We start from the raw sequence: 14,113 nt of genomic DNA, 5'->3' as shown, positions 1-14,113 counted from the left end.
GTCTTATCATCCCTGTTTGCTTTCTTGGCAGTGTGAAGTGCCTGAAATCTTGTGTTTTTTCTTCTTTTGTTAAAATAAGCTGAATTTGTACCTTAATATCTCCTTTATACAAAGTGTCAGGTAATCCACGTAGCACTTGAATTTTAACAAAATATACTCTTCCTATTTCTTAAATATTGTATATTGAATTTTTTAAAACATAGGTTATTTTAAACATCATGTAGTGTGTTAGTTTGTAATTTGATAATATCCTAAAGGTTAATGCGTGTCTTTACAGCTGTTTTTTGCAGCTTTTGGGGGAGGAGGCTTTCTTTGACATCTCTCATTTCATGGCTTTTCAAGTGTCTTCCCATAGCAACACTTCTGTTCTAAAATGAGAGGCCAGATAACCCGACAGTTAAAATGATGCATAAAGTAAAAGCAAACAGTCACTGAGTAAAGGACTAAGAACCATTCCTGTGACTGTCGTAATATATTTTAGTAGCCAAACATTGTGAGAATGTTTTTGTTTCATTCTTACAACTTAAAAAAAATTTTTTTGAGAAGGATTGAAAGGTGGATTCTTCTCTATATTTTAGAAAATTGAAGCGTTTATATGTAGTTAGTCTAGCCTTCCTTCTTTCTGGGAAAACAAAGAAAATAGATGTGTAAAATACACACATTCCTGTGTGTGCATTCATGCTGAGTGATATGTGCACATCTCTCTTGTCATTTGCTTTTAATGGAGAAATTTGAATTCTATTATGTACAATCTGTGCTCTTTATCCACCCACCCCCAAGATATATTATGTTTACCTTTAACCTAAACAATCCTTATTAATCTCTGATATTCTCTTCCTGTTTTACTAAACAACATTGAGTTGCATAGCAGTAACAACAGAGTTAATTAGGCTCTTCTAATGTTTCTGTTTCATCATCATTTCTCTTTTTCCTGTCTTTTCAGTAATGTAACATGAGCTGTTTTGTGACTTAAGGCAGTTTATTTACCTTTCATTGTTCCTTTCATGGTTCAAAACAAAACATAGGCTACTTTAGTAACGAGAAGAGAATAGACATTCCTGGAATTTTGTAGACTTTGTGAGAAAGGTACCATGCCTCCTTTTACAGCCTCATGATGCCTAGCAATGGTGTTTAAATAGATAATAGTTATTTTAGCAAACGTGAGTTTGTGTGTCTTCCCAGAATTGAGGTACACTGCAGGGAAGAGAAAGAGATGGAAGAAAATGAGAGTCCACCATAACAGGACAAAAGGGCAAATCCTGATTACTTCATTCTTTGCTTTAGTGAGGGCAAAGCATACTCTCAAAAATGCCTCTATCGTCTGCAGTGTGTACTGTTGCTTGTGAAGAAGGCAAAAAATTTACAGAAAAAATATGCACATCGTAGTGAGCAATCCATGGTTTTTTAAAAAAATGTTTTAATGTTTTTATTTATTTTTGGGAGAGAGCAAGACAAAGCGTGATCAGGGAAGAGGCAGAGAGAGAGGGAGACACAGAATCCAAAGCAGGCTCCAGGCTCTGAGCTGTCAGCACAGAGCCAGACGCAGGGTTTGAACCCACAGACTGAGATCATGACCTGAGCCGAAGTCAGGCGCTCAACCGACTGAGCCACCCAGGCACCCCTCATGTTTATTATTTTAAAACAACTTTTTACATGGCTTGGAATCACATAAAACATGAAAAGTCATTTAAGATTAATATTTCCTTTAACAGAACTATAATTTAATTTGGGAGTGGTAAATCTCTTTTCAGGGCTCCTAATGTATTAGGGGAGGAAAACTTGAATATATCAAAAGAGTCAACAAAGCAGCTTAGAGTATAAATAAAAAGTAAGGATCTTGTTGATTTTATTATGTTATTATGTTAAGAAAGATGAAATATACTCCCTACTTTAAGGTAATGTCAATTAATTAGCAATACCCATTAAATGCAGGGTTTTTACCTCTGTTATATTTCAGTGACTTGAGGATGACAAGCGGGACTAAAAAAGATGAACCAGACTTGGGGATGTATCCTGGACACATATTTGATTAATGCACTTACTTAATTTAAAAACCTTTTTTTTTTTCTTTAATTTTTTTTTTTCCAACGTTTATTTTTATTTTTGGGACAGAGAGAGACAGAGCATGAACGGGGGAGGGGCAGAGAGAGAGGGAGACACAGAATCGGAAACAGGCTCCAGGCTCCGAGCCATCAGCCCAGAGCCCGACGCGGGGCTCGAACTCCCGGACCGCGAGATCGTGACCTGGCTGAAGTCGGACGCTTAACCGACTGCGCCACCCAGGCGCCCCGACTATGATTTTTTTAAAAAAGGTTTTTAGAGGCGCCTGGGTGGCGCAGTCGGTTAAGCGTCCGACTTCAGCCAGGTCACGATCTCGCGGTCCGGGAGTTCGAGCCCCGCGTCGGGCTCTGGGCTGATGGCTCGGAGCCTGGAGCCTGTTTCCGATTCTGTGTCTCCCTCTCTCTCTGCCCCTCCCCCGTTCATGCTCTGTCTCTCTCTGTCCCAAAAATAAAAATAAACGTTGGAAAAAAAATAAATAAATAAATAAATAAAATCATAGTCATTCTGAATCTTAGATTGATGAAAAAACTGTTGTTTTCCCTTGATGCCATGTTTCATATATAATCATAATACAATAATGTTCTTGAATATTAGGATTTCTTTTCTAATATATTATTTAATACACTATTTTTTCTAATATATTACAGATTAATTTCATATGTATCTTACTATGAATTTGGCTTTTCAGAAAATCCATGAACTAAAATGGGACACAGGAGAAAGAGAGAATACACAGAGAATAAAACACCTAGAACAAAGTAAACATATTCATATAATATCCAGCTATATATGTAGTTGTGATGCTTCGGTGACTATGCAAATACATACAGTAATAGGAGATATTTAAAACCTAGTACATCTTTGTAAAAATAGGCTATAAATGTTTGGAAAAGCTTGGAAGGCAAAGGTATTCTTATTTACTAAAACTTGTCTTTGAGAGGAAAAAAAAAAAAGTCTAAATTTTAAAACTGTCTATTTCTTGCCAAATATTAAGAAGCATGTTAATCATTATTTAATATGTACAAGTAGATATTCTTGAAATCTTTTTCTTCACTGTCAAAAGAAAAGGACCCTAACTTCTTACTCTTGATAATTTTTAAATACTCATGCCGGGGCGCCTGGGTGGTGCAGTCGGTTAGGCGTCCGACTTCAGCCAGGTCACGATCTCGCGGTCCGTGAGTTCGAGCCCCGCGTCGGGCTCTGGGCTGATGGTTCAGAGCCTGGAGCCTGTTTCCGATTCTGTGTCTCCCTCTCTCTCTGCCCCTCCCCCGTTCATGCTCTATCTCTCTCTGTCCCAAAAATAGATAAACGTTGAGAAAAAAAAAAAAAAATTAAATATTCATGCCAATGAATATTCCAATTATATGCCAATTATGGCATATAATTGGAATGCCAAATTATGGAATGCCATAATTTAATGGCCAATATGCCAATTAAAATAAATTTTAAATATTCATGCCAATGAATATTTGATGATGACTTACCATCATCTTTATTTCTACAACAAGAGGTTGGGATTACCTCTTGGTATTTGCTCATAGGTCAAATGAAATTAAGTTCCACAGTAAAAGAACCCTACTGGTTCTAAATAAAAAAATAAGCATTTATAGATTGAAATATGTAAGTATGTATAATAAGCAACCTCAACACTGTGCCAAATATGATTACCTACATTTGGATTCTGTGGAACATTCCCTTACTCACGCAACTTTACTTCCAGACTTAATTCCTGAGTATATTTCATCATATAATTTGGTATCATAATATCGTGTTGTTATTGTTCTTTTTTTCATTTATTTAACAAACAATTATTAGATACATACTGCGTGCCAGGAAGTGTTCTGGATATTGTTGATACCTAGTGAGCAAACAAAAACAAATTCTACCCTCAAAGAGCTTATCGCCTAATAAAAGAAACAACATTGATCAAATCACACCGAAACATGTATATAAAATTTTTGCTGTAGCGGTGGTCTCGAAGACGTACATAGTTCATTAAGTGGTCAGGGCAGGCTTCCATGAGAAAGTGATGTTGAGCATTAACTAGGTAAAATGAGAAGCAAAGAGTATTCCAAGTAGAAAGAACCACGTATGTAACAGCCCTGTGGCAGGAGAGGGTGTGGTATGTTCAAAGAGTAAATACGATAGGAGCCAATGTGACTAGAGTATAGGACTGACCGGAAGGCAAGCAAAGGCCAGGCCATCCATGCAGGTCTTATAGACTACATTAAGGAAAAGTTTGTTTTAGTATCTGTGGGGAGCCATTGAAAGAATTCTTGGCCAATGAGAAGTCTAAAATATGGAGCATAGATCTTAGTTAGAACCTGAGAGTGAATATAGTAGTTTAGACAAGAGATGATGAGAACTTGTTTAGGGTGGTGGTAGTGGATATGGGATGAACTGAGGATGTCAAGAGATACTTAAAAGGTAAAACAAAAAAACATATAAAATACTAAGAGCAGATCGATACGTAATTGGCACCTTTAACATTTTATTCTTTTATTCATCAAATATTTATTGGTTGCTTTTTTATGAGCCAGGGATAAATAGTAGAAATATAAATGGGCTTGCCCTTGTAGAGCTTATGGTCAAATAAGAGAAATCGGCATTAACCAAATAATTATATAAATACAAACTATTGTAAGTGTTGTAAAGGGAAAATAGAGGAGTCATGTGAGTATACAAAGGGGACTTGGCTTGGTGTGGGGTATTGTGGAAGGCTAGAGGAAGTGACAGTGAGGCTGAATTCCAGAGGGCTACAAAGGAGCTGACTTAAGGTGTGTGGAGGAAAGGGATTTTAAATAAAAGGAATAGAATAGGCAAAAGCCAATTGAAGGTCAGTGAGGCCAGAGCATAATGAGGATGGGGGAAGAATAGCTCTGGATGAAACCTACATAAGGATGAAGTGACACAGGTACAGGGTTATTCATTACGGCATCACTTGTAATATCAAAGGAAGAGAAACAACGCAGCAGTTCACCAGTAGAGGACAAGTTAAATAAACTGGTTCATTTACAGAATGGAATATTTTGTAGCTATTAAAGAAAAAAAGAGTAAGTATGCTATTGATAGAAGGATCCTTTGGACATACTGTTAATTGAAAAGAGGTGCAAAGCAGTGTATATGGTAGAATATCTTTTGTGTAAGAAGGGAAGGAAATAAAAATGTATAATTTTACATAAAGATTTGTGCTTGCATAAGAAAACCTGGAAGAATTAACTAAAATCAGTTACCTATAAGGGGACACTGGTCAGAGACAGGAGTGAAAGTGAGACTTCTCATTATATACTTTTTATATTCTTTCAGTTTTGATCCTACTTATTGAAATGGTAAGACTAAATTTTTAAAAGAAATGAAAGTAAGTATAGCTAGAAAATATTTGTTTTTTAAGTAGTGTACACCTTATCTTTTTTTCAAAATGAGACCCAACTAGATTTCTATTTTTCAGACATGATCTAATACATGTATTTATATAGCCTATAATTTTTCTTTAGGCTTAAAATCAGATGATCAATTTTGTGTTGGAGAGAATAGAAAAACAGTTAACTTGCCAGGACATGAGTTCCCTACATTATTCTTAAGTGACAGATTAGAAATGTAGAAATGGTGCGATATAGTACCTTTTATTTATATCAGAAAATATTTCCTAAATACAAATTTGAAAAGAAAAGAAAATGTTTTCATGTATAGTACCACGTTTGCTATTGCTAGTGGTTTGGCTTCCATGCCTCTTTAAACATTTTGCTAGACCCACGTGAAGGAGGAAAAAGTTGTCTGTGGTTTGCACTGCCTCCTCTCTTTCTTCGGAAAAGAGGCAGAAATTAACTATCTTTATATAAACCACGCAGCCAAAAAGAATTGGGAGTTGTGGGTTGCTTTTGAAATTAGTATCATCTAAGGCATACCTGTCTGGAATCAGTATGAAATTTGTAATCATCAACTGGTGAATGAGAGAGAGAGTACAACTAGCTAACCAATTCGTCAGTTGTGCTGAGATTTCCAGATTTTTGTGAAGAAGTATTTAAAATTTTTTTTTAATGTTCATTTATTTTTGAGGCAGAGAGAGACAGAGCATGAACGAGGAAGGGTCAGAGAGAGAGAGGGAGACACAGAATCCGAAGCAGGCTCCAGGCTTTGAGCTGTCAGCACAGAGCCGACGCAGGGCTCGAACTCATGGACCTTGAGATCATGACCGGAGCCGAAGTCAGGCGCTCAACCGACTGAGCCACCAGGCACCCCATGAAGAAGTATTTTATACACAAGACTTAAAAGCCTCCCAGAATGGATAGCTTTATAGTCATCAACTGTTGTTTTCATAGATTTGACTTGGTCTTCTCTGACTTTTATAGATTTGACTTAGTCTTCTCTCTCTCTCTCTCTCTCTCTCTCTGTCTCTCTCTGGCAATTATAAGGTACTTATGTTTTCTGACCCTTTTTGGTCAGAAGTGATCAGTTCATTTGGCGGATAGAGTTTGAGTTTCATTTTCCTTTTGTATATGTTAGAGGGGAATGGATTGCTTGCTTTCACTTTGTGTGAATAGGGTGCAGTTATAAAAATTTACTTCTTGGGGCACCTGGGTGGCTCAGCTCAGTCAGTTAAGTGACTGACTTTGGCTCAGGTCATGATCTCAGGTCGAGCCCCAAGTCATGCTCTGTGCAGACAGCTCGGATTCTGTGTCTCCCTCTCTCTGCCCCTCCCCTCCTTGCGCGCGCTCTCTCTCTCTCTCTCTCTCTCTCAAAAATAAACATTTTAAAAAATTTACTTCTTATTACTTCTGTAGTGTTATCTGTTCTATAAAATGGTTGATACCTGTGTACTGCTCAGATCCACATTTCACTTATTTTGCCAACCTTATGTATCACCCAAGTCAGATTGCCAGGTTTTGTGATTAAGGTGAGTTTTCAAGTGATGAATTTAAGATTTGAACAGATCACTAGTAATCTGCGTTAGTTTTGGTGGCAGTGGCAGTACCGTACTTTTCTCCTTAGTTACAGTCTTTTGATTTACTTAAAAATAAAACCTTTAATTGGCATCTCTGAGTAAAATTGCAGAAGACACTAGCAGTGTTTAAGAATTTGAGGAGCGCCTGGGTGGCCCAGTTGGTTAAGTGTCCAACTGTCGATTTCAGCTCAGGACATGATCAAGACCTACATGGAGGGCTCTGCACTGACAGCGGGGAGCCTGCTTGGGATATTCTCTGTCTCTCTCTCTCTCTCTCTCTCAAAATAAATAAACTTTTAAAAAAAATAAATAATTTGACTTAGCATTGTTCTTTTAACCTTTACTTGAAGTCCTCTCAGTAATGACTCAACACTTTGGTTTTGACCATATGCCTTCCACCTATAATGTTACACCTTACAATATTCTGGTTTTCTATCTGTATTTCTTCCATTAAATTTTCAAAAAATGCACTTTTCACAGACTTACAATAAAATTTTTAAGGTGCTTGTTTGGCACTATTATAATGCCTTATCCTAAGGAAGTATTGTATAAAGGTATTATGACAGACTTCCTGCTGACAAGCAATATACAGTCTAATGGAGGACATTTAGTAAAACCTACTATATACAAAATGTTGATTTATGCAGGAGAAAGAAGAACTACGGAATTTGATGAAGAATATTAGTGTGGACATTGTGGGCTCTTAGAAGTACCTGCTAGGCTAGGTGGCATGACTTGAACAGAACCACACAAGAATGAGTAACATGAGCATTAGTGGAAAAGGTTAGAAAAAAAAAATTCTTGAAGAAACTCTGGAGCATATGTTTTAAGTTATCTGTAAACTTTTGTTAAATTTTCTGTTCTTAAAGTAGTGTAGTATAACTGCTTGTGGATTTTTTTTTTAAAGAAAAATAGTGGTTTTATCATAACAAATTTTGATAAAGCCTTTTTATTAAGCTTATAAACAGTTGTTAGGTACATACGATCAGAATTTTTGTAAGTCATATAAGAGATTGGGTTCTTAATCTTTAAAAAAAAAAAAAAAAGTTTTCCGAGATATAATACAGAACCACACTTATAATGGAAAACTATTTTATGAATATAACGATGGGTGTGAATGGGCCATTGGTTTAGCTGGAAGTTCTTGTTGCCCAATGTCCAAAGGCCAGTGAGAACAAGGTCACCTAATTGGTTGGAGGAAATACTCAGCTCCTTAACTACTCTTCTGTACCTAAATTCGTATTTATCTAGGAGCTCAGATGCTATCTTGAATGATTTTTGGTACTTAATATTTCCTCTAGCAACTTGAAAGTTTCTTTCTTCCCCTGTGTACTACCCTGCTACCCAGGGCTTTCTCCAATTAAAGCACATACCATACTGTGCTGTGAATGTCTTGTTAGTCTGTTTCTTTCCTTAGAGGTAAGCTCCATGGCTGCATCTATAGAGCATTCCCCTTCTCCAGCAAGTGAATTGATGCACACTGATCTTTGAGTAATCTGTATATGGAGGAAATGCTCTATAAGTATTTTGTTTAATATCTATGTGTGTATCTATCTACTGTAATCTAGATGATCATATACCAGCGTACAGATGATGATAATGAGGTTCAGAGGTTAAATAATTTGCCCAAAGTCTCACAACCAGACCAGGATTCAAACCTAGATCTGTTTGACTCCACAACCCTGCTTTTAATTAATGTGCTATAATGCTGCTCCAAGTAGGGTTCTTAACATAGCAGAGGAAGAAGATGGGAGATAACCTTGAAAAACAGAAGCCATGTGGGTCATATCCAAAACTGGAGCTCTTAGAAGGAAGGGAGAAGGGGAGGGAGCTAACGCTGTAAACCATAGAATGAAAGGGCGATAGACATTTTTGTTAAAGGGGGAGAAAACCTGTGCATTGAGAATTTTAACCTACCATTGGATAAAGAATTATGAGGCCTCAGCACATTGTGTGACCTATCATTACTGGAATTGTGTGTCATCGGTTATCTGCTTTTCGAAATAGGACTGCCCTTTTTTTTCCCTCCTAGGATGCTTTTTTTTTTTTTTTTTTTTTTGAAACATGCTTGTCCAAGATTTGTTGAAACCTATCCCAATGAGTCAAAAAATAAAATCTATTCTTCCACCTCCACTTGTGGTTCATATTTGTCTTTCCTTCTCTTAACTCCCTTCCCAGTGTCCACACCCATATTTTTTATCGTACTTTTTTCTCAGCTGTTGCTTTGACATGACAGGCATTTCCAAAGCTATTACAAAGTAATAAAATTACACTTCACAAACCTAATAAAAGGCCAAGACAGGTATACTTCCCTGTTTAAATAATTAGAGGTAAAGAAAGGAGTTAATTCTTTACATGTTAGTGGTTTAGAGACTTCTTACTAAAGAATAATTTTAGGGGTGCCTGGCTGGCTCAGTTGGTGGAGCATGTGACTTGAACTCGGGGTAGTAAGTTCAGGCCCCCTGTTGTGTAGAGATACTTAAAAATAAAATCTTAAAAAAAAATGATTTTATTTCAACTTTTCCTCACATGTTTAACCTAACCTCGGTATTGTTGTTCACTTAATATAAACCCTTATTTTATAGAGTTATTGGGAGAGTCAATGCTTTGAACAATTATAAAAATATTAAAACAAGTTACTTTTATTTGAATTAGAAGTTGCCTCTTTTTGGGGCGCCTGGGTGGCTCAGTAGGTTAAGCATCTGACTTCAGCTCAGGTCATGATCTCACAGTTCATGGGTTCGAGCCCTGCGTTGGGCTCTGTGCTGACAACTCAGAGCCTGGAGCCTGCTTCGGATTCTGTGTCTCCCTCTCTCTCTGCCCCTCCCCTGCTCATGCTCTGTCTCTCTGTCTCTCAAAAAAATAAACATTTAATTTTTTTTTTAAAAAGTGCCTCTTTTTTAAAGTATCTCTGATAAGAAAGTAGGTAATTAATCTAAATTTGATTTGGAAAAAAAGTTCATTTGGTAGAAATAAAGTACCTTTTTATGGTTTTGATGCCTGTGCAGTAATACTTTAAATTTTTCAGTTGGTAAACTTTGTAAATGGTATTTATCTTCTATTGATATATGCTGTGTAAGCAGGAGAAAGTTTTCAGTATAATCCACTTGGCATCAGCTCTCAGGTCTGCTCTTAAATTTCTCTTACCCAGTTTCTATTTAAAACCTCAGCTTGTCTCTGCCTTAGTAGTCAGTGTTGAAGTTTGTTTTGCCCTTTAACAATCAAAGTATTGTATGGCATATTTTAGGTCATTCACCAGATGTTGCTATCGTGGTTTTGCTTATGTCTGATCCGGGTTGCTCATTGTTTGGCAGATCTTTATGAAAGTTCTTTGTAATTGAGTTCACAATGATTTAGTGTATTTCTAAATTACTGTAATTGTTTCTTCTGTTAGGTTTTGAAAATTTGTCAAATTTGTCATCATCCCATTTCTGCCTGGAACTGTTACCTCTATCTTCTTTTGCTCCTTTTTTAAGTCTCTGCTTCTCTCTTGTATTTCACTCATCCTTATAGCCTTTTTAAATCTTTTCTAAGTTAGAACATACATAAATAAATAGTTCCTGCTGTGTAAGTATGGAAAGAGTGTACAAAAGTTTAATATTGCATTACTCTTCATAATTTAAAAAGAATTAACTTTTATTTCTTTCATTTATTTATTATTTATTATTATTTATTATTTATTTCTAACACAAACCTTGTGTTAGATCCTGTCTTGAGGATGTTTAAATGCCACATCAGAGCCAGTGACAAAATGAAGAAGGAGGTTAAAACATACCTTCTGTACATTCCTACCTTTCCTCTAAGTGCCCTGCCATACCTTTTGTTTATTTGTTTCAAGCTTTGTTTAAAAGCTTTCCAAAATGTCTGTTGCCTTATGAATAGAGTCAGGTTAGCATAGGTAAAAAAACATGGACTTGTCGTGGGATAAGACCTTCCACTCCCAGCTCATCTGCTAACTATCTAACCTTAAGCAAGTTACTTAACTTTCTGAGTGTTTTTTTAACTGTAACATGGAGAGAAGAGAAGCCTGTACAGAGTAGATGTAAGGGTAACATATTACCTGTCACATAGAAAGTGCTTCACAAAAGTGAGTGTCACCCACCATATCAAATAGTCTGACAAAAATACTTGGCGTTTTTTTTATTCTGTGTGCTCATCACTTCTCATGATCCGATAATATAAATACAAGTGTAAATTGCAAAAGTGTAATGACCCTAAAATACTTCCTCAAGCATTTTTGGCTTTTTGCACCTTCTCCTAAAAGTACATTCTGACCTTTCCTCCACCTTACTTTCTTCATCTATCTTCCTCCCAGTTCTGTTTGAGAAACTGGTATCTATCCTACACTGACTTTCACAAGGCCAAATAGTCTACTAAAGTAAACCTGATAAACAAGCCAAGTAACATAGACTAACACTTTTAAGTCTCATTAAAACTGCTTATACATAGTGACAACTGCACAGTCATTATAAAGATTGCAAAAATTAGTTCTCTTTAAAATTGTATTTGCAGCTCTTTTTCTGTATTACTTAATTGTTCTTAAACGTCCTGAGGATTCTTTGTGGCATCGGTCAGAGCTGCATTGATATTCTATAAATAATACAGTCATTATATGAAGACATCATATGAATACATACTGTAGTGAAAATTCGTTTATCAAAAATTTAGAGAAAATGAAGCAAAAATAGGCAGAAAAGCCCAAAGCTTTTAATTTGTTTATGTAGAAAGTAAGTATATTCATATTGATAATTGATTTATTAATTTATTTTAGTTCCCATTTATATTTGGGCTAGTAATGGTTTGAGTGGTTAAGAGTCAGTTTATCATTCCTACTTAAATGTCCATCTGATTTTTAAGACATACTACCAAAACTAAATAGTGTACTAGGATAACAATTACATAATCGGTGCTAATAGAAAAATGAGGTAAGTTAACCTGTTTTGGTATAAAAAGGCTTCTGAGATTAAAGTAACAATGAAGTTTTATACTTTATTTCCATGATTACAATTGAAGAGCTATGAATCCCTACAGGCTGTCTCTATACCAGGGAACTGTTCTGAAGTGTGGATATACTTTAAGAGGCTTACACATCAACCTTCTCACAATTACTGGGAGAATGTTTTGGTGAAAATGGGTATTGTGTCATTTTGTTGTGAAAACTAGAAGTCAGTCTTAAAAAGCACCCTCTTTCCTTGATTTCCCACGGGTTAAGTTTCAGTGGAGTTGGGGAACATTTTGCATACAGGTAATACACCTGGTTTGAGGCTTTGTTGCTGTGTCTTTGTGTTGGGTTTGTCAGCCACCTCAAGGGGTCCACTGACTTCTCAGTGGACATCTGTGTTGATTGACACTCGTAGAGTTAGCTACAAAATTGTCTGACGCCCTTCCCGCTTTCTGACAGTAACTTTCAGACTGTTGTAACAGCTCTCTCCAGGTACACCACATGAATCAAATCCCGCACTCCATGCTTATTGTCTCCTTTCATTCTAAAACACTGGGATTTAACATTCAAGTCAAAAATTTTCATGACCCAAAAAGCCATAAAGTAATTGTCTAGAATCTATTTCTAAAAGTTAGAATCTCACACTAAAAATACAGAAACCCCTCAGTTGCTCTATAACTCCAGGAGCCAAGGATCATCCAAAGAAAACAAAAAAACAAGAAAGGCCAGATCATACTAGTAAGGCAAGTTGTAAAATTACTTTGTGACCCAGGTAGGTTACTAGTGTGAAAGCTAAGAATACCTCTAAATAGGGAAGAGTGTTTAATTAATGGGCTGGTTCATAAACTTTCAATTGAATTTTAAAAATCTCTGAAAGAAAAGCTAGTTTTTGTCCTTAAAATAATGTTTTTCTGTTGAAAGAGAGAGCCTTTCAACTGAAAGGCTTTGGGGGAGCCATTTGAGTTTCCAAATATATATATTTTATTCCAAACACACACACACACACACACACACACACACACACACACACACACACCTCTATTTAGAAAGCAGTTTTCTCAAAATTTTAGTAGAAAGGAACCGTAACAATTATCTTAATCTGTTTCTTCACTCTACTGCTATCCTGAACTCTATCCAGTCTCAAAAATAGTTACTTAATCAGCATTGCCATGTGTCTGCCTCAAAAACCATCTCTCACTTGTCCCAAACTGAGTTCTTGATAGCTACATTTCCCCCTCCTCCACACTTGCCCTTCTCGTAGCCTTTGCCATATATCAGTGTGTGGTAGCTTTATGCTTTCAGTTAGTTGTTCAGGGCAAAACTCTTGGCACCTTCTTTGTCCTTGATCTCTCCCACAGCCTCATCTGTTGGCTTTATCTTCACAGTATATTGAGAATCCCACCTCTTCTCACTGCTTCCTCTGTTACCACCTTTGTCCAGGCCACCATTATCTCACCTGGGTTATTGCTGTAGTATTCTAACAGGTCTCTCTACTTCTACCTTTGCATGTTTATTAAAGTAAATCAGATATTGTCATGTCTCTGCTCAGAATCTTCCAGTGCCTTCTCATCTCACTCAGAAAAGTAGCCACAGTCTCTATGATGACATCTAAGGTCCCACATTATCTAGCCCCCCCATTACTTTTTTTTTTTAATTTTTTTTTTTTCAACGTTTATTTATTTTTGGGACAGAGAGAGACAGAGCATGAACGGGGGAGGGGCAGAGAGAGAGGGAGACACAGAATCGGAAACAGGCTCCAGGCTCTGAGCCATCAGCCCAGAGCCCGACGCAGGGCTCGAACTCACGGACCACGAGATCGTGACCTGGCTGAAGTCGGACGCTTAACCGACTGCGCCACCCAGGCGCCCCATAGCCCCCCCCCATTACTTACCTGACCACATCTCCTACCACACCCTTAATACAATGACCAGCCACACTGGCCTCCTTGCTGTTTCTCAAACATACCAAGCACACCATCCACCTTAGGACTAGAGTACTTGTTATTTCCTCTATCCAGAGTATTATTTATTCTTCCAGCCTCATTAGAAAACATAAAGTATCGGGGTGCCTGGGTGGCTCATTCGGTTAAGCATCTGACTTCAGCTCAGGTCATGATGAATTCGAGTCCTGCTTCAAGTGAGCACGAGCCCCACTTTGGGTGAGCCCCG

General features: G+C 37.0%; 1 protein-coding gene across 15 annotated transcripts in view; it reads left to right on the top strand.

The window, feature by feature from the left end:
• Positions 1-14,113, top strand: part of ARFIP1 (ADP ribosylation factor interacting protein 1) — a 129,016-nt gene that overhangs the window by 103,994 nt on the left and 10,909 nt on the right. For 5 of the 15 annotated variants that reach the window (XM_045465531.1, XM_045465596.1, XM_045465572.1 and 2 more), the window contains one exon: positions 2,750-2,923. The exons of 9 other annotated variants lie outside the window; for them this stretch is intronic. In XM_045465531.1, coding sequence (XP_045321487.1) covers positions 2,750-2,908 — 159 coding nt within the window. In that variant the 3' untranslated portion in view covers positions 2,909-2,923. Of the gene's footprint in view, positions 1-2,749; positions 2,924-7,650; positions 8,766-14,113 lie in introns of those variants that run through there. One more of the 15 variants, XM_045465612.1, reaches the window with a different exon arrangement.

Source organism: Leopardus geoffroyi, chromosome B1, assembly GCF_018350155.1.
Source record: "Leopardus geoffroyi isolate Oge1 chromosome B1, O.geoffroyi_Oge1_pat1.0, whole genome shotgun sequence".
NCBI lineage: Eukaryota > Metazoa > Chordata > Mammalia > Carnivora > Felidae > Leopardus > Leopardus geoffroyi.
Note: the sequence above shows the minus strand (reverse complement) of the source record. Positions and strands in the feature narration are given on the sequence as shown.